Source organism: Helianthus annuus, chromosome 2, assembly GCF_002127325.2.
Source record: "Helianthus annuus cultivar XRQ/B chromosome 2, HanXRQr2.0-SUNRISE, whole genome shotgun sequence".
Classification (NCBI taxonomy): domain Eukaryota; kingdom Viridiplantae; phylum Streptophyta; class Magnoliopsida; order Asterales; family Asteraceae; genus Helianthus; species Helianthus annuus.
This window is the reverse complement of record NC_035434.2, coordinates 160,538,787-160,566,205: the sequence shown is the minus strand read 5'-3', so window position 1 is coordinate 160,566,205 and position 27,419 is coordinate 160,538,787. Positions and strand designations below refer to the sequence as shown.

Here is a 27,419-nt window from a genome sequence, read left to right as displayed (position 1 = left end):
TAAAAAAACAGTCACCCAGTTTGCTGGCAGAAGTATGCAAACCGGGAACTAACCGACTAGTTTTATTAACTAAAACCCCTTGTTTTCCAAACGGTTAAGAACTGGATTAGGGTTCAGTTATTAATCGATTTCGGTTATTCAACAAGTGTTTTTTTTTCACCTTAGCCCGTTACATTAAAACGGCCCAATACAAAAAATAGCCTGATAATCACAAACCCTAACACAAATATATCTTTCTAGGGTTTCTAGGGTTTTGAAACCTTTGTGTATACCGTGATTTTACTACGATCGAGACGACAAGATGCCGGCCGGACATGGATTGAGATCGAGAACCAGAGATCTGTTCGCAAGAGGATTCAGGAAGAAAGGTACGATTCATCTATCAACCTATCTCAGAACCTATCACGTCGGCGATTATGTCGATATCAAGGTTAATGGAGCCGTGCACAAAGGTATGCCTCACAAGTTCTACCATGGTCGCACCGGTCAGGTCTGGAACGTCACCAAACGCGCCATTGGTGTTGAAATGAATAAGCAGGTCAATATTTTTTCTTATATTTGTTTACAGTTTTATGTGTTTGTTCTATTGGTGCATTTTGGATTTACAAACGCGCCGTTGTGGAATGTTGTATTGCGTTTGGATTTTGGAGATGTTTGGATTGGATTAAGAGTTGTTTGTTAGTTTGGTGTGAAGTTTTAGAATTTTGTTGTATAAATGGTTAAATTAGATTTGTTTTTTTTAAGGAAAAAGTTTGTAAAACATCTAAATTGCTAGAGAAGTGGCTGTATTGATTAGTGACTAGCATAGTTGTCAGTAGCGATTGCTATAGCGCGCTAAGTAGCCTATAGGTTTAGGCTTGCTATTAGGGTTGTAGCGATAGATAGCGTTTTAATATAAATAACAGTTAAATATAGCTATAAATAGCTGGATTTTAGGGTTTTGTTAAATATACTTGTAAAATTGCATATATAGTATACCAGGGTATTTTTAATATGATATACATATAAAATTTTAAAAAAATTTATAGTATATTGCTATGTAGCATATAGGTATCTTATTGCTATTTGTAGCTATTCGCCATTAACAACTATGGCCAGGGTATGCGGTACCCAACCGGAACCCTTACGAGTTATGGTCTCGAGTTTGATTTGCATGTATGGGAACTCGCCTGTGTGAACGTTTGGCAACGTGTGTAACCTCATGTGTGAGTATGGTTTGAGCTAGGCGTCAGACGAGATCAGACAAGAGTTAAGTTTTGTATAATAAGTTAATAACTAATTTCTTTCACATATTCTGTTTTTAGATGGTTGTAAAAGTTCCGCCTAGGCTCCGAATATTCCCCGAGTACTCGCTACAAGGTAGGCTGCCGAGGCACGAGTACTGGTCTCCCAGGCCAATTACTCCCCGAGTAATCTCCGCCTAAGCCGAGTACTTCCCGAGTGCTCCCGAATCCAACTAGGGAGCGCCTAGCGACTTTTGCAACCATGGTTTTTACTGGTTTTTAAAGATCTCGGCTGAAGCCGAGATTAGACAGAGTTAAGTTTTTATTGACATTACTTGGTTTTAATTAGCCTTTCATTGTTAGTTAACATATAAAAAGTTACATAAAATGACTATAAACACGTTTCTTGTAGTTTAAGACCTTTTAGTTTTTTAATTTTGTTTATTTTGAACTTGAAGAAAAACTTTAAGGATTTAACGGGTCAGTCAGATATGCTTGTTTTTAAAACACACACACCTAAATTATTTTGTGAGTGAATTTCAAGGATTGTCCTTTATTTTTAATACCCATTTTCAGGTGTTGTCCTTTATGTTTCAAATTGACGAGTTTTGTCCTTTATGTTTTCATATCATACACGTTTTGTCCTTTAGGCCTAACCCGGTTAGTTTTTTCAGTTAAATTTGGTCATGTGTTTTGCACATGATGGCATTTTTGTCAATTTAAAGGTTGTAGAAGCTTTGAGCTGTAATTCTACCGTTGAACTTACATATGAATTGACAAAAATACCCTTATGTGCAAAGCATATGACCAAATTTTACTGAAAAAACTAACTGGGTTAGACCTAAAGGACAAAACATGTATGATATGAAAACATAAAGGACAAAACTCGTCAATTTTGAACATAAAGGACAACTTCTGAAAATGGGTATAAAGATAAAGGATAATCATTGAAATTCACTCTTATTTTGTTCAAAGTATTAGGATTTGTTTAGTTGGACTTGAAGGGTAATTGAATGTGGGACTGATTGGAATGATTTATTGATCTTCGTTCGAATATGTGTTTCAAAGGGTTAATAATCACATATCCATATGGTTAACATACAAGTTAGATTATTTCTGTTGTAATGATTTATTTCACCTTTCCTTCCTACTTCCTCCATAACACACATCATCTAAGATTGTTTTTATAATAATGTTTTTCATAATCGTTCTTTATGTAAACAGAAAAAAACTGTTAAGTGTGTCAGTTCATCCCGTTTGACACGTATAAATGACCTGTTTCATCTGGGCTTGTTTTGCTTCTTTTTGTTACATAATACCTTATAGTTTCACGCAAGTTGCCAACATTACAATAATGCTCTTTTATAATCATACTCAGCCCTATTGACGTGTACAATCATGATTCATTTCAACGCCGACCTTTTTGCAGTCTATTCTTACCTGATATTGTATTGTTTTCGTAATCATACTCTAATTTTATTTATACAAAAAGGTGAAAAAACAAGTTTGTGTGTCATCTCAACTTGCTCGGCCAGTACAAAAAAAAATTACCATTTCAACCTCGACCAAATTGCTTTCTGCGCTTAATTAATATTGTGTTGGTTTATGCAGGTTGGTAACAGAATCATCAAGAAAAGGATCCATGTTCGAATCGAGCATGTGATGCCATCAAGGTGCACCGAAGAGTTTAAGCAACGGGTTAAAAAGAACGATCAACTGAAAGCCGAAGCCAAGGCTAAGGGTGTGGTGATTAGTACCAAAAGGCAACCTTTGGGACCCAAACCCGGTTTTATGGTTGAAGGTACCACTCTAGAGACCGTTACTCCCATTCCGTATGATGTCGTCAACGATCTCAAAGGTGGATACTAGGTTAAAGAGAGCTTGTCTGTGGCTGTGTTCATCTTTTTTGCTACATTTGGAGACACTATTACCGTTTGTTTTGTTTGTCCTATTTTTTATAGATGTTTTGTTTTAAAAAATTTCAAGATCTCTACTATTTGGAATGAGTTATATTTACCAAATTTATATGGGCATGTAACAAATATATTTGCTGTGTAAGAGTAAGGTGTTCTTCGAGTTCTTTTTTTGGGTTTTTCGGGTCGGGTTATTCAGTTTGTGTTAGGAAAAAGTGACCCAATAACCAACGCATTTAAAGTGTGGGTTATTCGGGTTCGGGTTGTTCAACTTTCAGGTTTAGATGTAAATTGAAAAAAAATGTTTCAAACATCATCTAACAATTTGGAATTATAATGTTCAAAGATTTAAAACTTAATTTTCAAACAAAAACCGCTCCAAGTCAAATCTCATTTATATAAAAAAAAAACAATTAATTTTTGTGTTTTTATTCAAGTTTCGGGTTTTTCGGGTCAGGTTGTTTGGGCTTTTGGTTGGGAAAAAGTAACCCAATAAACGACCTATTTAAGATTCTGGTTGGTCGTGTTTGGGTTTCACGGGTTCGCGTTTTTCGGATATTCTCTAGTTCGGGTCGGGTGGCTTCGAATTTAGGTTGGGTTTTGGATTTCGAATAAAAAAAGGACAGCCCTATCAGTAAGAGGCTAGTTAACGCACATGTTGGTTTAGCTAGTTTAGGGGGGGGGGTGTTTGGCTCAACTTTTCGAAACAACTTATTGACTTATTGGTTTTTTTGAAAAAACCAATAATTCAAAATAATGTTTGGATAAGTGAAAATTACTTTTTGAAACAACCTTTTGTATAAGGTTAAAAAGTTAGGAAATCTTGGCTTTTCTTGTCTCACCTCATAAGCTCATTCAAACCCTTTTTTTAAAACAATTTTATTGACTTTTCCTACCTCATAAGCTCATCCAAACACTTTTTTAAAAACTCTTTTTCGATAATTTATAAGTTAATAAATTCTTTTGTAAAAGATCATTTTTGAGTTAAATAAGCAAATCTCAAACACCCCCTAGATAAATATCTGGGACCGTTATATACTGTTTAAAAAAAACAACAAATTGAACTTGTTGGGTTGGTTGGGTGTGTTTAACTGGTTTCTTGGTTTAATGGTTTGGGCTTGGGAACTTGAGCTAATTGTTCTTTAAGTTATATGATAAAGATGGTTTATGATCAAAAGTAACCTTACCCTATAATTAAAAGGTACTTAAAAAAAAGAATGGGGTGGTGGCCTATTGACAAAAGAAAATCTTTAAAAACAACACTATGTTCCCGAGTCATTTAAAAGGGGGAGGTGAGGGGAGGGGAGGGGAGGGGAGGGAAAATTTTCTCTCCTAATCTCTCCAATTTGGGAGGATGAATATATGATCATATTTGGTCATATTTATTCCATTTTCCCTCCCCTCTCCCTGTTAAATGAAACTCGGGAACATGATTTTTCATATTTTCATCTCTTTTCACTCCCCTTCCTCTGTTAATGAGTCTCGGGAACAGAGGTTGGGAAGAGGAATGTCTGGGGTTCAAGTCCCACAGACAACAGAAGATTAAAGAAATTAGACGTTAAAAAAAGTTCCTAAAAATCAATTTACTTAATATTGAAGGTTAAATGACGCGTTAATCAATAACTAAATGTTCTTAAAAAATCAATTTACTAATTAATTAATGTTAAATGACGGTTTTGGTTTACAATGTCAACTCTTTCTTACGTTAAAAAAAGTTCCTAAAAATCAATTTACTTAATATTGAAGGTTAAATGACGCGTTAATCAATAACTAAATGTTCTTAAAAAATCAATTTACTAATTAATTAATGTTAAATGACGGTTTTGGTTTACAATGTCAACTCTTTCTTTTGGTTTGACTGTATTAATTTTAACAGTTTCTTTTTCAAGTTTTTGAAAACAAATTGTATTTTTAACTATTCAAATGTATGCCATTTAGGGGTTGTTTGGCAACATTTGAATGGTTAAGTGCTGAACCAGTAAGTGTTCTGAATCATTAAGTGTTGAACCAGTAAGAGGTCTGAACCATTAAGAGCCTGTATAATGCTTAACCGTTCAGAGGAAAATGCCTGACCAATTCAGATTAGAGATCTTAACCATTCAGAATCTGTATAATGCTTAATCATTCAGAGGCAAATTTCTGAACCATTCAGACATATGCTCGTGAAACAAACAGTCTGAACCATTAAGTGTTGAATCAGTAAAAGGTTGAACCATTAAGAGTCTCATTAAGAGATAAACAAACAGCCCCTCAGGTTATAGCCTAGTGGTCAAGAGAAATTATCTCTTGTGGGAGACCAAGGTTCAATCATTGGGAGGTGTAAATATTTAAGGGGAAAATTTAGCCGTTCAAAAAAAAACATATGAGCTGGTAGTGGAGTGGTAAGGGATAAACTTAGGTGGTGTTTGTTTGCGCAGGCTTTTCTGTCTACGCCGCGCAGACCACGCGCAGACCTTACCATTTGCAGACTGTTTGTTTTTCCAAATACATTTCATTAAAAAACGTCTGCGCGAGCTCTTATTAGTGCAGACTTGGCCCAACCATTTTGAAGATCTTCTAAGGTCTTGTAACACCTCGTAAGCTCGTGTCCAATTATGTATCGACAAGTGTCCCTAATCCTAATTAAGTCAAAAGTTGACTAGGAGGGACTATTATTGCCAAACAATGAAAACTTTGAACATGCAAGGACTAAAAGTGTCAACATGCTTAAACTAAGCCCCTGAGTGACCTTATAAGGTATTCGTATTCTTTTAATAAGCCACTTGTTGGATAAACGAAACCGTTTGCAATATAATTCAAAAGTTGCGCATCCAAGGATTAAAAGTGTCAACATGTTAATTCTTACCTCTGAGTGACCTTTTAACAAACTGGGTGCTTCATAATATTCGTTCATACCCTTGGGAATGTTTATGTTGGTCGTTTAGGGCTTTAATGCCATTAAATAATAAAACGCACAAGTTTGTGTGTTAGAAGGGTTAAAAGTGTCAATATCTTAATTCTTACCTCTGAATGACCTTTTAACGAATCTGGGTGTCGTGATGCTCGGTTATACCCTCGAGAATGCCTAACATGGATCATGTAGGGCTTTGATATCGTTTAACGATGTTACGCACAAGTTGTGCGTTAAAAGGGTTAAAATCATCAACGAAAGAAACTAGTGTCTTCGGGTGATCTTTTGACGAACCTAAAGCTTAACGGTGTTTGTTATATTTTCATGAACACTTAAAACCTAACTTAGAAGGTCACAAGTGTCAAAAATGAAAGTTATTTCAAGTTTAGAAGGTAAAGGGACCATTTATGTCAAAATTGGAAATGTTTGGCTGATCCAAGAAAGGGTCACGCTGCGCGGCAGCTTCCTTGGCCCTCGGTCGTGCGACACGACTGCGTTGTATGCACAGATTATAACCTGCAGCTGCAGGTTTGTTTTTCTTGGCCATCACACAACCTTTCTACTCACAAAACATGAAACCATGGCCTATTTGATGGTTTTTAAAAACTAGTATACAAATGTTATGATCTGAAGAACCCTCTAGACACATGGAATGATCCTATATTGTCCATAAACACTATAAATAAAGGCATAGATTGCCATTCTTCCTTGCTCATATCCATTCCTTAATTCTGGAGCTTTCTGATCTGATTGGGAACTCTTTTTAGTAGAAAAGATAGCTAGTACCCTTTGTAAGTGTTCCTAGCCACTAGTTTCTGTTTTATAGGCTTAAAAGCCAAAAGTCAAGCGTTATCGTAATAACGCTTTGACTTTTTTACTAGACCTTAAACGATCAAGCCATTGTTCGCAGCGAACATGGCTACGTGATCGTAATTAGGTAGGTGTTAATCTCTCAAAAGAACACCTCATAAGAATCACGTTTGCTTGGTCGATTGACGAGTCAAAGTAATAATAATTTAAAAGTCAACGGGTCAGATTTTTAAAATAATTACGATATGAGTTTAGAAGTGTTCTAAAATATATTTTATCACTTAAACAACATGTGTAAACATGTTCGGCTCGTCAATTCCCATTTTAGGGTCGGTTCGCAACCGAAAGTCCCGTAGTTTGACTTCTATAGCCCCATAAGGTTACATTACACAATCGGACTAGGAATCTGAGTTTTATGTAAGTTTCCATATTTATGCCATACTTTGACCATTATGGCATTTTTAGCAAAAGTAAGGTTTTAGACACAAATAAGCTTGCAAATGATTTAAGTACTGATATGTTAACATGTTTAACATTTTTCAATGCTTATAAACTGGTCATAAACTGAGTTTATGCATATGGTCGTAAACTATGCTTTTAAAATGACTAAAGTGCCCTTTTAAGCCTAAAATGAGTTTTAAACATAATTTTGTTATAAAACTCAATTACCTACTGATGTGATATTAGTATTAGGATTATTTGGGATACTAAGTCAGATTGTAAACGGAGTTTAACTTCAGTTTCGTAAATAATGTCGATAAATGACGGTAATGCCCTTATGGCATATAAAATGCGTTTTAAGCATAATATTCAAACCAAACCTTTTGTTTACTGATGTGTTATGACAAATAAAATATTTTAGCTACTCAAAGCTGGTCATAACATCAGATTTCATAAATCTTCACATAAATCGTCATTTAACGACTTTAACGTCGTTTAGGCACATAGTATGGTTTTAAACCATAATTATGAACAAAGATTTGTTACCTACTAACTTTATAAATCATTTTAAATATTTGTACAGTAGGTATAAGTCATGAACTCAGAATCCCAAATAAATTCTCAAATTATGTGTGAAATGACCAAAATGCCCCATATGGTGCATAGTTTGGTCTTAAGTGTAAACCACACATATATTTGATATCCTACTGATATGATATCATAATTAAACCATTTCTACCGAATGTTTATGACCATAACATCAGTTTATTCGCAAGCTCCTTTTATAAATTGTAAAATTACCAAAATGCCTTTATAAGGCATAGTTTGATTTAAAAACCTTAACGGACATACAAGTTGATATCCTACTGATATTATAACTTGTTTAAAGTGTATTGGCATATGGAACTTGTTCATCACTCATCCGGTTACCCGTTATCGCTTTTACGCGTACGGTTAGACTTACGTAACTAGTTTACCTAAGTTTACCAAAAAGGGTTTAACCTTACCGTGTTGATCTCAAAATCCAGAATGTACAATGTTTACCCATATTATACAAGTCCTAGTACTTGTTGGGTTTAAACCACATTCTATTCGGTATACGCTTAATCTAGAGAACTTATTCTTAAGCATCAGGTCATGTCAAAAGGGTCTACCTTTGGCCCGTATACATTCTAACAAATAATAAATCTGTTCATTCCAAACTATAGTACCTCCCAGATAATCGGACTTGGGTCAATATACTTAGACTTACGGCTTTTTGCCAAATATAGTCTTGTTGATTGGAAGCTAGCAATAAGGTAAATACTCTTGACTTATTTTAGTGTAAACTTGGGATGACAAATATGCCTCTTGGGACAGTTATTACACAAGTAAGTCGCCTATGATTGCGCAAAAGTGTATGAATACAGTTTTATTCTGTTTACTTGATATTTACTGTTATTGGGGGGTATTAATACCATGTCCGGACAACCCAATGGGTTAATCAAGCATATAATCTCGTAACAAGAAAAATCCTAAGATTTAATTAAAGGATCACCTACGGGTTATCCATATGTTTAAAATTCTTTTTGAAAAACTATTTTTCCAAATAGTCAATTAATTGTATTTACCATCTTTAGCTGACGTATTTTTAAAAGATTGAACAACAGGTACTGAACCTTATAATAGGCTGGGATTACGGGTCGACTAGAATGAAGGCTAAGGAATTTGCACTCCTGAAGCTTAAGGCCTATGATGTCTAAAGCTCTGTTTATTTGGATCCTGCCTGTGGGCTTGTATCGAACGCTTGTAATACTTTTATATATTCAAGCTTTATTTTAATAATTTAAATCCAATACTTCCGCTGCATATTATTATAATGTGATAACTGTTATCCAATCCGTCACGTGTGTACCCATCCGGGTCCACCGGAAATCGGGGTGTGACAGGTCTGCAGAGAGTAAACACACCACCACCCACCACCATCGTCCACCACCCACCACTGTCCATCATCACCACCACTACCGTCCACCACCAACCACCACCAACCACCACCGTCCACCACCACTACCACTGGTTTATTTTAAAAGTCTACATACGTTAAAAAACTAACAGCCTTCTTCTTGCAGACTGCAAAGGTTTAGTCCAACTTTTATTCTACAGATGATTGCTGATGTGGTCCGTAGACTGCATACATTTTACCTCTTAAAAAACAAAAATCACCTTGGTGTTTCAAGTGACTCCAATTCGATTCCTTCCCTCCCCATTAGTTTTTGGGCATTTGGTGATGATGGGAGACTAGGCGGAGATCGCTACTTTGATCCTTGAGCTTAGCAGGTTTTACCTCATCGTATTATCGTGCCTTCGAAAGAGTGTTCACTGTGACACTCTGGATTTTTCTGCCCGCTTGGTTTTATGCTATAATTATATAAATGTTATAAACAAGAATTTTGATTGGATTGAATGTGCTTTTTGTGATAAATAGTGAGATTGTTATTGTTATTTTCATTAAGTCGGTAGTAGTACAGAATAGCCGCACACTCACCCACCCCGTGCACATGGGTCTGGGCCACACTCTCCCTGTTAGGACCGCACAAACACTTCTCAGGCCCAAAACCCAGGCCCAATTCTCACCTTTTTGCCCTAGTTTGGTCGCATAATTGAAAGGGAAGCACATTTAAGTGTGCGACATTTCCTGTTGGGTTTATAAATGCAACAATCAGTCGACAATCAAGGTTTTGTCGCAGAAATCATTTAAACATCAAATCCCTAGAAACATTCCCTTATCCTCTCTCTCTCTCTCTCTCTCTAACCCCTATCTCTCTAAAAACACTGTAACACACCTCCATTTTTGTTGAGTATCTCCGACAACTCACTCCGATCATACCAATGGCAACTTACATCTCTTCAACTCGGAACTCCGTTTCTTATGTCACCTCAACTTTTCTTATGTCAGCTCATTTTCTCCTTTTATAGAAAGTATAGATAGGTACTCAGGGGGCGTTTGGTCCGCGAAATGATTTGGAATTAAAATTGGAATTTGTATAGGAATTAGATTTGGAATTTAAACATTCCAATTCCAATTGGAATTGGAATCTCAATTCCATTTTTGTTGTGTTTGGTTGTCAAATGAATTAGAATCCATCACCCCCAACACCCACAACCACCAGTTCGGGTCGAAACGGTTCGCCTCAAAACTGTTCGGGTCGAAGCGGTTCGATTCGAAACAGTTTGGGTCAGAACGGTACGGGTTGAAACGGTTCGCGTCGAAACGGTTCGATTCGAAATGGTTCTGGTCGAAACAGTACGGGTCAAAATTGTTCGTGTCGAAACGGTACGAGTTGAAGCGGTTCGGATCGAAACCAGTATGGGTCAAAATGGGGTTGAAATGGTGCGGGTCGAAACGGTCGAAGATTCCAATGAATTTACTTTAATTTACATACAAAAATGATTTTGAACTCCTTTGGTTAAAAGAATTTGAAGGAATTCATGCTTAATTCTAATTCTATCATCAACCAAACACATAAAGATTTGAAATTGGAATTCCAGTTCTATCAAATCTTATAAACCAAACATCTTAAGAGATTTCAATTCACTTATATTCCATTAAATTTCTGCGAACCAAACTCGCCTTTACCACGACTATAAATCTATAATGCTTTTTTAGATAATAAATAGTAAACGAAATAGTAGTAGTCTTCTTTTTCGTTCACCAGATAAAGAGCACAAACCGACCCGATCAAAAAACACAGAAACACACGTCTCTCTAATCATCCACCTGGGTTTAGGGTTTCAAATAGAGGATTTCGATCGATCTGAAACCCTAATTCACCATCCAAAATGTCTCAAACTGGAAAATTAATGCCCAATCTGGACCAAAACAGCACGAAGATCCTCAATCTCACCGTCCTCCAGAGGATGGATCCGTACATCGAGGAGATCTTAATCACCGCTGCTCACGTTACCTTCTACGAGTTCAACGTCGACCTCAATCAATGGGTAAATTCATGTTTTTAGCTTTGATTATGGTTAATTATGGTCCCAATTTGAAATCTATTGGTTTTTAGAATGAATTTAGGGTTTATACCATTAGGTTATGCTTTTGTTCTTATTTTGAATCGTTATTTGATTAATTGAGGCCTGATTGTGACTGTGATTGAATATTTGAGTGTTTTCAGAGTGTTTAGTGTTGATTAGTTTTGGTTATGGTGGATATAAGTGTGTTGTTATGATTAGTTTCGGATTGAATCGGTAGACTTGAGGTGTTAGGAATTGTTGCAAAAGAAGAAATGGGATTGGATATTGATGTGAAATTAAGGATGGACAGATCTGGATATGATGTGTGGATATTATTCAAGTGTTGGACTAATGGACTATGCACTTGCAAATATGCAACGCATCCGCCGAGTTTGTTATTGTTTTAATTAGATCTGTAATTGCTATTTGATCTACTGATAATTGATTGCAACGGTGATTGAATGGTCAGAGTGTTTGGTGTTCTAGATATTATCATTTGTTGATTAATATTTTGTAATGATAGATATAGCCATATAGGTGTATTGAAATTTGATTTTAAAACTTTTAATCAGTTTGGGACTGGAGTTGAGATGTTAGAAACTTAGAAGTTGTTGAAAAGAAGAAAAAGGAATTGGATATAGAATCCGGAATTAACATTCTGCTTGCGGTGTGCACATATAATGTATATACGTGTGGACCCTCGGGGGGCAAAAGTGAAATTTCACTAATTTTAACGTTATTTTACTAATTTCGTGAAAATAACGTTAAAAGCGGTGGACGGTTAATCACACATCATATGGTGGCATTGATAGCCGAAAGACAATAGGGTATATGCGCTAATCGGCCTTTGTCCCGATTGTTGAGTCACTCCAGTTTGGGACTGGAGTTGAGATGTTAGAAACTTAGAAGTTGTTGAAAAGAAGAAAAAGGAATTGGATATAGAATCCGGAATTAACATTCTGCTTGCGGTGTGCACATATAATGTATATACGTGTGGACCCTCGGGGGGCAAAAGTGAAATTTCACTAATTTTAACGTTATTTTACTAATTTCGTGAAAATAACGTTAAAAGCGGTGGACGGTTAATCACACATCATATGGTGGCATTGATAGCCGAAAGACAATAGGGTACATGCGCTAATCGGCCTTTGTCCCGATTGTTGAGTCACTCCATTTATGTGGCCGTACCCGTCTCAGGTACTTGTCGGGGACGGAAACACCATGGGTACTCGTCGGGGACGTTTCCTAAACGTTTCCAATGTCGGGGACATATCTGGTAGAAGTATCCAGCCCGTTTCCATTTATTTTTAGGGTTTTTACTGATAGAGATCGGATATGAAATAATTGTGATAAATTGAATATAGAGAAGATTATAGAAACAAAGGACAGAACCGATTGTATTGCTGAATACGTAAAGGAACAATTACAAAGATAATCCAGGGCCTAGCCCTCTCTCACTGCACAAGCAGGAGCCCTAATGAACGAACGAACTAACTCAATCCTATCTCTAACATGCCTTATTCTCTATTACTTATACTACCCCCCATATTACACTTTAGCCCCTTAAGAATACCCTCATAGCTGATTCCCATCATTACTCCCCCCTTCAAAACAGTCTTGTCCTCAAGACTGGGATTGGCTGCGACGTCTGGTGGCCGACCCTGCCCATGCACCACCCATAGATGATAGGATCCAACAAGTAACTCAATAATGGAATTGTGAAGAGTGGCATATGGACAAAAAAACAAAGGTATTGTACCGCCTTTCCAACCAAGGCGCCTATCGCCAATTTTGAACGTAGATACCACCGCTGCCCTCAGAAGCTGTTTTTCCAATGGTGGAGGTTGCTGAAATAGAAGTACAGTGAATAGGAAATCCTCGGAACCCCAGAGTCGACCCGCAGATTGGATAAGCACGCCCACAGGTGAATTTGCCTTCCATAGCAGACCTGAATCAACAGAGAAAAACGTAACTGGAGGCACCGGGAGCAGAACGACATTTCTAGATCTGGTCATCCCTGGAAGAATTTTCTCACATAACAGGCCCAAATCTGGATAGTCCTGGCCCACAATAAGTTTTTGCTCCTCATCGTAGCCCACAGCTGTGCCGGAGCCCAACATCCCTTGTAAGTCGTCCAACATGCCTCCATTAGGGGATTTAGGGCTATGCGACATCAAACGGCCATGGCTAAGTGAGTTTTCTTCAGATCTGGACATTATAACCTTCGATTGAGCTAATAATGACGGAGAAGAAGGAAGAGATGACGGAGATCTGAACAGAGGATTTGCAGAATTGCCTCGATCGACCGGAATTTTGTCAGATGTGGATCTGACGGAAACAACTGGAGTACCGGAAGTCGTCAATTTAGAAACATAAACTGAAGAACGTGAATATGTATGACTAGTCGACATCAAATGTCCATAACCACTCAAGCGTTCTTCAGATCTGGCGACGATCGCTTCCAATTGCGCCAATAGAGATGGAGGTGGAGACATAGAACCTGAAGACGAAGCTGGAAAAGGAGAAATCGAACTGAAAGTAGACCTTGAATCCTGTTGGTGCATCCAATTGAGAACCACCTTTCGAAACTCTCTGGATTCAATGAGTTCCTCTTCTAACACTTTCAAAGAGGTTTTGATTTTAGAAACATCACCTTGAAGTTGTGTGATCTGCTGGTCTTGAGCATCCAACCGAGAATTTTGAACTAGGGTTTCCATGATATGAACAGAATGAAGCGACAGGTCACAGGCAGGTCGGACCAATGATAGAGATCGGATATGAAATAATTGTGATAAATTGAATATAGAGAAGATTATAGAAACAAAGGACAGAACCGATTGTATTGCTGAATACGTAAAGGAACAATTACAAAGATAATCCAGGGCCTAGCCCTCTCTCACTGCACAAGCAGGAGCCCTAATGAACGAACGAACTAACTCAATCCTATCTCTAACATGCCTTATTCTCTATTACTTATACTACCCCCCATATTACACTTTAGCCCCTTAAGAATACCCTCATAGCTGATTCCCATCATTTACCCTTTCAAATTCCACAGCCGGCAACTAAATAAATAGACCTATCATGTTCGGCTTCTCTAATCTCTAAACTCTCAAGTCTCATCATCTCTAATTCTCTATCGATTGCCGATCTTTCACTAGATGAACCGGAATTTGAAAATGATTTGATTATTGATAATTAATTACCTTTGGAAGATGTAGTATTTTTGGAATTTGTTTAATGTATTTTGATTTTTTTTATATTTTTTATTGCCGTACCCGTATCTTGGAATTTTGAGTTTTGCTGTTCCTCGTTCCCGTATCGTCCCCGTACCCCGATCCCGTACCCGTTTTAGTGCTACTTAGGTTGAGTGTTATGTGCCTTATGTCCAAGACTTGATGCAAAACTACTATTGAGTCGGGGGTCTCACTGGAAGCAGCCTCTCTATTCCTACAGGGTAGAGGTAAGGCTGTCTACATCTTACCCTCCTCAGACCCTACCTTAGCTTTGCTATTGGTGGGATTTACTAAGTATGATGATGATGAATCTGGAATTAAGGATGGACAGATCTGGATGAGATGTGTGAATATTATTGTATATTGTATATATCTACTAACTGATAACATCTTGATGAACAGTGGTCATTGGACTTTCTCTTTTCCTTTTTCTCTTTGTTATGACAATTTGAAGGGCTCAATTTAAATGTTCATTTTGATATAACTAATCAAACATCTAATTTGGTACAAATACAATTATTAATTTTCAATACATTCTCTTTTCCTCTTTTAAGTCTATGTTATATAAAATTATGAAAACATGATTAAAGCATATTTACTTTTATTTACATTTCCATATATAAGTTATATTCGACTAGCATGAAAAATAGTATATATTTGGTTTTTCTATGAATTCTATTTAAAATAGAGTTCTTTTTGAGACGTTAGCTATAGCGAGTGCCAATACCATACCAGACGATATCGATACTGGTGTTGATTTTATTGGAACCAGTATGGTTTTTTGTCTTTATGGTTTTCGATGGAATAAAAAGATGTATCGGTATCCTTTTGGGCCTATGATGCCTTTATTTTTTGGTTTTTTTTTGGTAACTATACTAAATGTGTTAGGATTTAGATCACACACACACGATCAATAAACGAAAGCAACAAGAAAAGTAGACACGAGATTTACGTGGTTCGGTCACAGTGTGTAACCTACGTCCACGGGGGCAACTAGGGTTTGTATTTTATTGAGTGATAATGATTACAAGTACAAGAGATATATTTATAGGCTAGAATTAGGGTTAGTCCCTTGCTAAACAAGTAACTAAACAACTGGACCTAAAACACTTAAAGCCCATTAGGGTTAGGGCCGACCGAACCCTTTCCCTCCTTCTCTCTAATTCTTGACTAGCCTTAATGGGTTGGGCTGAAGACAACATCTCCAACAATCTCCCACTTGGTGTCTTCGGACCTCGAACTGCACCATCTCTTCTGTACTTCTGTAAATGAAAATCCCCCTTGATCTTCAAAACCCCCTAGTTACCCCGCCTTCTCAACATTATTCCTGAAGGCCAGCTGAAGCTATGCATAGCTTCAGCTTATCCAGCACCACAACCTTGGTAAACATATCTGCTGGATTCTTAGCACCTGGGACATTCTTTAAACTGATTAATCCTTCACTGATCAATCCTCTAACAAAATGATACCTCATCCCTATGTGCTTCGTCTTCCCATGATAAACGGGATTCTTTGCAAGTTTCACTGCACTTTCATTGTCACAATACAACGGGTAGTCAGCTTGATTCTTCCCTAACTCTTTCAGAAAAGCTTTCAACCATACTAGTTCTTTACTAGCCTCAGCTACTGCCATGTATTCAGCTTCTGTAGTAGATAAAGCCACACTTTTCTGAAGTTTGGACATCCAACTCACTGCTGTTCCTCCCACTGTAAAGACATATCCTGTAGTGCTTTTAAATGTATCTTTACAGCCACCCAAGTCAGCATCGGTATATCCTTTGAGAACCACATCCTTTCCTTTAAAACACAACCCCATCTTTGACGTACCTTTCAAATAACGAAGCACCCATTTAACTGCTTCCCAGTGTTCTCTTCCCGGATTTGACATAAAGCGACTGACAACTCCAACTGCGTGTGCTATGTCAGGTCTCGTGCATACCATAGCATACATTAGACTTCCTACAGCAGATGCATATGGAACTCTAGCCATATCAACTTTTTCTTCTTCTGTTCTGGGACACTGTTCTTTAGTAAGCTTGAGGTGACTTCCTAAAGGCGTGTTTCTAGGCTTGGTCTTCTCACTGTTCATACCAAATCTCTCTAACACTTTCCCGATGTACTTCTCCTGGGATAGTGTCACTGAGCCATCTTTCTTGCTTCTGGTTATACTCATCCCGAGTATTTGTTTGGCTGGACCCAAATCCTTCATCTCGAATTCTTTGGACATTTGCTTCTTTAACCTGCTTATTTCTTTCATATCAGAACCTGCAATTAACATATCGTCAACGTAAAGCAACAATATGATATAAGAACTGCTGAACTTCTTCAAATAGCAGCAATGGTCCATCTGACATCTCTTGTACCCTGACCTCTCCATGAAGTTATCAAACTTCATGTACCACTGTCTGGGTGCCTGTTTAAGACCATATAAACTCTTCTTCAATTTGCAGACCCAATTCTCTTTCCCAACAACCTTGAATCCCTCGGGTTGTGCCATATAAATGTCTTCATTTAGGTCACCATGTAGAAAAGCTGTTTTCACATCTAACTGCTCTAGATGCAACTTTTCTGCGGCTACAATACTAAGAACCAACCTGATGGTAGTCATCTTCACCACAGGAGAGAAAATCTCATCATAATCAACTCCCTTCTTCTGCTGAAACCCCTTGACTACTAAACGGGCTTTGTACCGTTTAGAACCATCGTGTTCTTCTTTGACCCTGAAGACCCATTTATTTTGTAAAGCTCTTTTATCAGGCGGAAGCTTTACTAAGACCCAAGTCTTGTTTTTATCTAAAGAGCTCATCTCATCTTTCATTGCATGCTCCCACTGGAGAAAATCTTTCATCTTGACTGCCTCAGAGTAGCTTTCTGGTTCACCGTTTTCTGTCAAGAGAATATAATTAACTGAAGGATTATATTTATTAGGCGGTTTACTAACTCGGGTGGATCTCCTGACCCAATTTTCTGACGGGTCAGGCTGCTGTGGAGGCTGTTCTTCTTCATGCTCTGAGCTCCCACTGTCAGAGACTTCTCCTGTCTCATTATATCCACCTTCAACCTCTGGTCCTGTGTCATCTTCAGAATCTGATTCAGGTTCTATAACTGGTTCATTCTTTTGACCATCAGTGTCAAACTCGACCACTTCTTTCTGAACCTCTAACTTCTCTGAATTCCTGTCTTTGTACAGCTCTGCTTCATTGAATTCAGCATGTTTGCTTCTGACTAGCTTTCTGCTTTCATGATCCCAAAGCCTGTAGCCCATTTTATCAGACCCATATCCAACGAGCGTGTATTTCTTTGCTTTGGCATCTAACTTGTCACCTTCAAGATCAATATCATAAGCACTACACCCGAAGATTCTCAGGTGATCATACTCAACTGCTTTTCCCTTCCATTCTTCCTGAGGAATCTTGAATCCCAACGGTACTGAAGGCCCACGATTGATAAGATAAGCCGCGGTGTTAACCGCATCAGCCCAGAACATTTTTGGGAGCCCTGCATTCAATCTCATACTCCTGGCTCTCTCACACAATGTTCTGTTCATCCTCTCTGCAACCCCATTCTGTTGCGGAGTTCCTGGAACTGTATTTATCATCCTGATCCCTCTCTCAGCACAATAATCTGTAAATTCTTTGCTGATATATTCACCTCCGTTGTCAGACTTCAAGCATTTCACCTTCAAATCAGTTTCAAGTTCAACAGCAGATTTCCATTTCTTAAATTTATCAAAAACTTCAGATTTATGTTTAAGAAAGTAAACCCATACCTTGCGTGTTGAATCGTCTATGAAGGTCACATAATAGCGAGATCCTCCAGGTGAAGCAACTGATGTCGGCCCGTACACGTCTGAGTGAATCAACTCCAATTTCTGAGCTTTTGGTGCTCTCCCTGTCTTCACAAAAGTCATCTTCTTTTTCTTGCCAAGGATGCACGGTTCACAAAACTCAGACTCGACCTGTTTCAGTTCTGGAAGCTTTCCCTTGGTAACGAGCATCTTCATCCCCTTTTCACTCATGTGGCCGAGTCGTTGATGCCATAACTTTGATAGACTCGGCCCATCAGATACTGCATTAACCCCGTCAGTTGGTACCTCAACCATGTATAGTGTACCCCTTTTCTTTCCTCTTGCAATGACCATACTGCCCTTGACAACTTTCCATTGTCCTCTACCAAAGTGGACATCATATCCCTGATCATCAAGCTGACCAATGGATATCAACATCCTCTTCAAACCAGGAATGACCCGAACATTCTTCAAGGTCCACATGGTTCCCAATGGTGTTTTTAAGTCTATGTCTCCAATTCCTGTAATATCAAGACTGTGATTATTAGCCAAACGAACTTTACCAAAGTTACCTGTTCGTAGATTCTTCATCTTCTTTGTGCTAGAAGTAGCATGAAACGATGCTCCTGAATCCATAATCCAGTCTTCAACAGTATTTTCGACACAACAAATAAGGGCATCCTCTGAATCTGAGGCTGTGGTAGCATTCACCTCCTTTTTGTCTCTATGAGGTTTAGTACACTGACTTCTAAAGTGCCCATGCTCATCACAGTTCCAGCACTGTATGTCTTTTCTCGGTTTTGCTGGTCTTGACTTGCTTCTTCGTTTTGACTTTGACCTTCCTCTATTTCCACCTCTATTATTACTTCTCCCTCTCCCCTCAGTACTGAGCAACGAACTTGTCTCTCCAGAATTCCTCCTTCTCGAGTCCTCATTCAATATCAAGTCACGAACTTTAGCAAAAGTGAGGGTCTCAACTGCCCCAGTGACTGCAGTAATAGTTCCTGACCAGCTGTCAGGTAATGAGGACAAGAGCAGGCATGCTTGCAGTTCATCATCTATCTTGAATTTTACTGAATTCAAACGAGACAAGTGAGAATTAAACAAATTAATATGCTCGATAACAGAACTTCCCTCTTTCATGCGGGTGTTGACTAACTCCCGTATCAGAAACACCTTGTTGGCAGGAGATGGCTTCTCATACATATTTGACAAAGCCTCTATGATTCCTCGTGCTGAGGTTTGTTCAGAAATATTGTAGCCAACATTCATAGAAAGAGTAAGCCTGATAGTTGACATGGCCTTCTTGTCAATGGCTGTCCACTTATCCGTTAGAGGTGTAGGAGGAGGCTCTAAGGCTGCATCCAGATCCTTTTGTATCAGCAAATCCTTGATTTGCATCTTCCACCATCCGAAATTCTTCCCATCAAACTTCTCAATTCTGACTTTTCCATCATCAGACATCTTTGCTGAATAACAGAAACTTGAAAAACGTGCAGAAAATCCGAAAACGCAGCAGCGAAAATCGGTAAAGAAACCCTTCTGTTTGAGCGACGGCGGCTGGAAACCCTAATCTGGTTAGCGGCGGCGGCGATTCTGCGGTTCCGGCAAGATGGTAGGCGGCGGCTGGCAAAACCCTAATCTGGGTTAGGTGGCGGCGGCGGTACCCGGTTGCCCTGGAGCAAAGCTGCGAAACTGCAGCGGGTCGGTGGGTGTCGGCGGCGGAAACCCTAGCGGCGGCAAAACCCTAATTAGGGTTTGCGGTGACGGCTGGAGGCAGGAGATGGTAGGCGGCTGGTGTGTGTTCTTGATCAAGAGCCCGAGCTCTGATACCAGTTGTTAGGATTTAGATCACACACACACGATCAATAAACGAAAGCAACAAGAAAAGTAGACACGAGATTTACGTGGTTCGGTCACAGTGTGTAACCTACGTCCACGGGGGCAACTAGGGTTTGTATTTTATTGAGTGATAATGATTACAAGTACAAGAGATATATTTATAGGCTAGAATTAGGGTTAGTCCCTTGCTAAACAAGTAACTAAACAACTGGACCTAAAACACTTAAAGCCCATTAGGGTTAGGGCCGACCGAACCCTTTCCCTCCTTCTCTCTAATTCTTGACTAGCCTTAATGGGTTGGGCTGAAGACAACATCTCCAACAAAATGTTGGTACAATAACACGCTGACTTGCTGAGTAGCTACCGACCGAATTCCCGCCGCGTAGCGCAGAGCAGTAACACTAGTTGGAAATAAAACATCAGATAGCATACTCAATGAAAGCATTGCATATGCATAGTCCATTAGTCCACAAACTAACAAATACATCATTATAACTGGCACTGAAACTTTTTGAAGCTATAGAGAGAAATTTTAGCTAAATAGATCTTGTGTATTACAACATATATAGATCTTATATTTTAATCTAAACTAAGTTCAGAAAAGATACCCTGCAACCATTACATAAAGTAGTATTTTTTTTTTTTTGTAAAATGTTTTTTGAGCTTCCTTCTTATTTTCTTCTTCTTTTGTTTCTCAGAGTCGCAAGGATGTTGAAGGGTCTCTCTTTGTGGTTAAAAGGTTGTAGACTTGTAGTTAATTCAATTTGTTCTATCTTGTTAATTTCTATTTCTTTTATGCCAATTATGGCATATAATGTTTGATTATGCATTATATGTCAATGACGCTAAGTTTGAATTTTTTTAATCATCATATAAAAATTATAGAAACAGGAACAAGTTTTTGATTGATTGCTTTTATGTGGAGTACGAGAACTATCCAACTTAATATATTATTTTCTTCACTGTAAATACAGGAACACTCAGCCGAGGTTCCAGTTTATAGTGATGAATCGACGAAGTACAGGCAAGCTTCATATGATATTCGTTATTTTTTTTTGTTCTTTTTTTTTTCTCAAATGACACTGATATGAAGTCAATCTTTTGTTTTATCACAAATGTGGATTCATCATTCATATTAGCGTGTTTCAGTTTCATGATCTTTGACATTATTTATTAATAATGAACAGAAAACCTTGTGGAGAATCTGTTAGGAGATTTTGAGTTTGAACTTCAAGTTCCGTATCTGCTGTACCGAAATGCTTCTCAAGAAGTGAATGGTATTTGGTTCTACAATACGCGTGAGTGTGAGGATGTCGCAAACCTCTTTACTAGGTACTTAACTTGTTATTTTTTTTCTTTTCTAGCTTTACTCTCTTTTACCATTTATTAATATAACAATTTGACACATGCAAGGCTGCAACAGTACAGCCAATTGTTATGGAAGTCATCAAGCCATGAAACATAAAGTCTTATCACCTGAAAAATGTAACATACAGATTTTGAACATTTTAAAAAAAAAACTAGTCGGCGCTTTTTACATTTTTTTTCTACAAAAATGTTCAAATATATGTATGTTACATTCTCTGTTTTTTTAGAAAAAAAAAATGTTACATAGGGTTTTCTTGAGTTTTTTCGACTCAAGTGAGTTTTCTTCCTATACTTCACCTCTATATATATATATAGGTTATTTTGTGACATATTTGTCAATGGTTCATGATATATTTGAATGCAGTTGGCATTAATATACTTGTTTAATTTTTTTTATTTTTCAGGATACTTGGTGCATATTCAAAGGTTCCCCCAAAACAGAAAGTGAACAAAAGGTAGCTAGGTTTATTATGATGTATAATTTGCATCTAATTCAGTATGCATATTGATGCTTTTTGTGCTATACCTTTATTTCCTCTATATTGGATGCCAAAATCCTATAATTGTTTTAAGTTCAATTAACACCTTTCAATGACTGACAGCCGAAGTGAAAAGCTTTGATGTGTTATGCTTTCTAAATTCCCTTTTAAACGTATTTTTCTTTCATCCAATAAGCTGCAACATAAAGGCGCAGGTTGGACTGGTTTGACTTGTGACACTTTTCTTCCAAAATATTTACTTTTTATAATTATTAGTGAGTCGAATATGATTGCCAAACTTAAATTGTTTTCAATAATCTTTTCTTTGAGGAAAGTACACAGATGGTCCCTATGGTTGACCAAAATTTCGGATTTGATCCCTAGCTTTCGAAAAGTACATGGATGGTCCTTGTGGTTTGCACTTTGTAATGGATTTAGTCCCCAACTTTTGCAAAAAGTACATGGATGGTCTCTCGGGTTTGCACTTTATAACACATTTAGTCCCCAACTTTGACCTACATAAAGTCTGAAACCTTTAGACTTGTTAGCTGGGGACTAAATGTGTTACAAAGTGCAAACCACGGGGACTATCCATGCACTTTTAAAAAGCTAGGGACCAAATCCAAAGTTTTGGTTATCTACATGGATCATTTGTGTACTTTACTCTTTTTCGTTGAATGGTTCAAGAGGTTTTGTGCATTACTGCGTTTACTTTTTTCCTTTTTGTGAATTGTTTTCCAATTTTAGCCATTTAACCCATTGGAAATAAAATATAACTTGAATCGCCAATTCATAAGTAAACAGGTTGAAATTAGTTAATTACCACCTTTAATTCTTAGTTCTTGTTTGTCTTTTGATCTTCTCATGTGTTAAGTCTTTACAATTTTTTTAATTAACGTTTTGTTGTGTAGTGAGTTTGAGGAACTTGAAGCAGTACCTACTTCTGCTGTAATTGAAGGACCACTGGAGCCAGGGTTGACCACCTCTAGGTCAACAGATGTACCTGAGGATTCTTCATTCGTCAACTTCTTTAATGTACGTATCTATCAACACATATCTTTACTTTATGTTTGCTGCATATCGTGGACCATGTTTGAGTTCTGTGGCATAATTTGCGGTAATATGCTTTTAAATTTTAGAATAAAGTAAACGGATGGTCCCTGTGGTTAATTAAGATTTTGGATTTGGTCCCTAGCTTTTCAAAAGTACACAAATGGTTCCTGTGGACCCTGTGGTTTGCACTTTATAACGCATTTAGTCCCCAACTAAGTTAGGGACTACATGCGTTACAAAGTGCAAACTACAGGAACCATCCGTGTACTTTTGGCAAAAGTTGCGGACTAAGTGCGTTACAAAGTGCAAACCACAGGGACCATCCATGTACTTTTGGAAAACTAGGGACCAAATCCAAAATTTTGGTCAACCACAGGGACCATCCGTGTACTTTAAATTTTAAGTGGAATTAATGGTTTGTAGGGGGATGTTTGGATACGTGTGACTAATTATTTTAAAATTAAATTTCATTGATGCAGACTTCTATGAATTTGGGACATAATAACGTTCAAACTCCCGTTAATTCCATACAACCTTACCATAACTCAACAGCACCGTCACCTGTGATCACCACTCCACCGTTACAAATACCCTCATCCACTACACCAATACCGTCGCATGACAGTGTTGACCCGGTCAACAGCAGCAATCACTTGACCAATCTTATTAAACCTCTTTCTTTCTTTACACCGTCTTCTTCTTCCGCTCCATTGATGAGACAGTCCTCGACATCCGTGCCAGTTGCCGCCCTTCAGCCGCCGCTGAATGTACAAAGAAGCGTCGGTATTCCCTTGCTTCAACCATTCCCGCCGCCCACACCACCGCCGTCACTCACTCCTAGTTCTACTTCTGGTCCGTTTTATGGACCGTTGACCAGAGAAAAAGTCCGAGATGCACTTGTATTGCTTTCACAGGTATCAAAATCTATTCTATTGTGAAATGTGTAGTAGTCAGCTCTTTGTAACAGTTGTTATTGAGGGTGCAAATTGGGCGGGTACGTTTGGAAATGGGTGAAAATGAGTTTGGGTGAAATTGAGCCTGAACTCGACCAGGCTTCAGCTCAAGCTCGATTAACTTATGAGAGCTCGAGCTCGGTTCGGTTCGGTTCGAGCTTTGTTTTCAAAGATCGAGCTCGGCTAGTTGGTAGCTTCTCAAGCTCGACCTCAGCTCGTTTATTATCTATTAATTAATATATTAAATATAAACAATATAAATAATAGACTCCTTTAGGCTCGTGGCTTGAAAAGTGAAGCTCGGGCTCGTTTATTAAACAAGCTTATTTTTGGATTCGGGCTCGGCTCATAAAGAAGTTCAAATAAGCTCGGCTCGGCTCGTTAACTAGACAACTTTAAATAAGCGGTAAATGTTAATAAATATTTAATTAAAACTAATATTACACTAAGGCTCGACGAGCTAGCACGAGCTCAGGCTCGATAAATGAACGGGCTTTATTTTAGGCTCAAGCTTGGCTCGTTTTGAGCTTTTTCTCGAGCCGCTCGGCTCGTTTGCATCCCTAGTTGTAATCATGTTATATTCTGCATAAGTTCATAGGAAATAGGATAGAAAATGTTAGTGTGTCAACCCAACCCGACCCGTTATAAGTTATAACCCGTAAGTCTTTAACACTTGTTAATTTGTATAAGTTTTGCACCCATTTTAATATGATGTTTCACCCGCTTAAATTCAAAATTCAATAAGAAGACTTGAATTTTCCACAATTCTGCTTTTAAGACAAACATTTGTATAATCAGAAGAAGTAATATAAAGAATTTATTTATTTAGTTATATTTATAATCAATTCTCTCAAAAAACATTCAAACTCTTGAAATTGTTTTATTTATTTATTTTTGAGCAGGATAACCAATTCATCGACATGTTCCATCAAGCTTTACTGAAAGTACATCAATCATAACATACTCGAAGAACTGTTTGAAAATTTGTCTGTAGATTTGAAGACTTATGTTTGTTTTGAACACTAAAGGTTTGTTATGCTTGTATTATTGTCCTTTGTTTTTAAATGATGGTTTGTAACGCTTCATACTTCTTGCCGGTAGCACCTAACCGTAGGGAGATTGACCATTTTACCCCTTATCTGGTACCCACAGTTGCTACGAAATCAAAAGCGTTTAAAGCGTGTTCGGATCGAGGGTTTGGGAACGCAAATGATAGACGTTTAGTCGTTCGTGAAACTCATTGGAATTGGAGTTGAAATTAATTTGTTCAAAATCATGTTTGGTTGATCATATCTGGTCCATTTTTTCCAGCAAATCTAGAATCGTCTGATGTTATTAAATCCAGCAATCTAAGCTGATCTGAATCGTCGATGAATATAGTTCAAAGAGCCAAATACAAAATTGACCGTCAGCGCAGAAGACATTGTCGGTGTCTGATATTCGAAGGGGAGTGCCGAGAAGTGAGGATGGACATGATGATTAGGTGTTGATATTGGTATACCCTCCTTTTCTCTCTCTCTCTATATATGTGTGTATATATAGAGAGAGAAAGTGTATTGTACAATTGGGCTCAACGTAGATTGCGTACGCTGTGAATATATAACATGCGAATTTTGTACTTGCAACATACGATTTTTTTGGGTAGAGGTAAAATCACATGAGTAAAAAAAACAATCAAATGTTTTGAAAAATGACAAATCGCATGTTGGAAAAAAATAAAATCGCATGTTATATATTCTCAGCGTACCTAATGTATGTTAAGCCTGATTGTACGTTAACCAACCCTTCTATATATATATATGCCTAATTGTACGTTAACAAACCCTTATATATATATAATCCTATGTAGGGTGAGGTTCTAGAGTGAACGCTAGTGTTTTGTGAACCGAGTGAACAAATCCTGGCCATTGATCCACACACGTGTATTATTTTACGATTTGATGATGAGATCCTGGCCATACACGTGTGTAGATCAATCCTATGTATATAATTCTATGTATATATATGTATGTATAGATGGATGGATAGATAGATAGAGTGAAAAAGGGTGTGTAAATAATTAGGGTGTACCAATAAGATGACCCTTCAGTTATAGTATCATTTAAATTTTTTTTTACATTTTAATTCCTTTCTTAAGAACAAAATAAAATACGACTTTCGTTAAAATTACTTATAATTCCTTCTAATCTCAATTATTTTACACATTTTGGGAACTAAACCCTCGGATCATGCATAATGGCATTAAAAAGAGTGAAGGGGCTTGATAACACTTCCACTACCGCCCCTCTGTGTGTTATAGAGGTGTGAAGTGGTAGAAACGTTTTTAGTATAACGCCAAATGAGAAAAAAAATTGGAAAGTAATAATTGAAAGAACACTAAAGGCGTTAACCATCAAATATTTTTTAAAGGGGGTTATGAAACTGATGTAGTAGTAAAAGTCTCTTAGACCAGACGGTATGGGGGCCAGCTTAGGCCCGGCCTGGCCCGGCACCGGACCCCCACTCCTCCGGCTCATCCTTTTCGACTCCCACCAGCCGATGTTGATGGGCCTCAATTTCTCTCTCTCCACACACACACACACATACACACACACACATATATATATATATATATATGTATAGGGAGAAGATCATGCGAGAACCACCTCTTATTGCGAGAACCAATGTGAACACAACCAAAAATGTCTAAAAATAGCTAAAAATCACACAATTTTTTTTTTAATATTTTTTATATAAAAATCGCTACTTTTCGAAGCCAAAAAAAAAATTTATTTAAATTTTTTTTTTTGGCCACTAAAAGTAGCGATTTGAGCATAAAAAATATTAATTTTTTTTTAGATTTTTTAAGGTTTTTTGGGGGTTTAGTTTTTAGCATTTTAGCTTGGGGGGTGGGGGAGAGGGTTTAGGTTTTTTTTTTTTTTTTTTTTTTTTTTTTTTTTTTTTTTGGGGGGGGGGGGGGGGGTTGGGGTTAGGTTTTTTTTTTTTTGGGGGGGGGGGTTTAGGTTTTTTTTAGCCATTTTAGGTTGTGTTCACATTGGTTCTCGCGGTTCTCGCAATAAGGGTGGTTCTCGCATGATCTCCTCCATATATATATATATATAGGTAAATGATCCTGTAAAAAAGGCCTAAATTGTGAGAAAAGTGAGAAAGAATCTCAGCCATTAGATCATTCCATATTAATTTTATTAGATCAAGGTTATATTAGTAATTATACAAACAAACCTAATTAAGGATCAAATCTTTGTAACCGATTTTTCTGAGTTTTTTAAGGGAATTCGATTTTTGAATATTTTATCAGATCATCTAAATCTTTAAATCATCTTGATCTCTTAATCATTATAAATTCGCTTTCAATTTCTTATTTTTGATCACGCATACAGACTGAATTACGCATACAATCGTTAATCTGATCCATACTTTCTTTCTTC

At 37.6% G+C, this 27,419-nt stretch overlaps 2 protein-coding genes across 2 annotated transcripts; both read left to right on the top strand.

Annotated features, from left to right (window-relative positions):
• The first annotated feature begins 207 nt into the window (after positions 1-207).
• Positions 208-3,303, top strand: LOC110937790 (60S ribosomal protein L21-1). The gene is made up of 2 exons (XM_022180244.2): positions 208-538; positions 2,835-3,303. The coding sequence occupies exons 1-2, from the start codon at positions 302-304 to the stop codon at positions 3,090-3,092; spliced, it is 495 nt and encodes a 164-aa protein (XP_022035936.1). The 5' UTR covers positions 208-301; the 3' UTR covers positions 3,093-3,303.
• Positions 3,304-10,929: 7,626 nt separating this feature from the next.
• Positions 10,930-25,249, top strand: LOC110937791 (mRNA-decapping enzyme-like protein). Its single transcript, XM_022180245.2, has 8 exons — positions 10,930-11,255; positions 20,837-20,877; positions 21,113-21,162; positions 21,326-21,470; positions 21,911-21,961; positions 22,897-23,020; positions 23,518-23,952; positions 24,894-25,249. Exons 1-8 carry the CDS (start codon positions 11,097-11,099, stop codon positions 24,948-24,950), a joined length of 1,062 nt encoding a protein of 353 aa, XP_022035937.1. The 5' UTR covers positions 10,930-11,096; the 3' UTR covers positions 24,951-25,249.
• Positions 25,250-27,419: the final 2,170 nt, after the last annotated feature.

Excerpts from the sequence above, each read along its gene's own strand:
- LOC110937791 (XM_022180245.2), top strand. The coding sequence starts at position 11,097 with ATGTCTCAAACTGGAAAATTAATGCCCAATCTGGACCAAAACAGCACG. Across the intron at positions 21,471-21,910 it reads GTCGCAAACCTCTTTACTAG|GATACTTGGTGCATATTCAA; the intron begins GTACTTAACTTG and ends TTTATTTTTCAG. Across the intron at positions 23,021-23,517 it reads CATTCGTCAACTTCTTTAAT|ACTTCTATGAATTTGGGACA; the intron begins GTACGTATCTAT and ends TCATTGATGCAG.
- LOC110937790 (XM_022180244.2), top strand. The coding sequence starts at position 302 with ATGCCGGCCGGACATGGATTGAGATCGAGAACCAGAGATCTGTTCGCA. Across the intron at positions 539-2,834 it reads GTGTTGAAATGAATAAGCAG|GTTGGTAACAGAATCATCAA; the intron begins GTCAATATTTTT and ends TGGTTTATGCAG.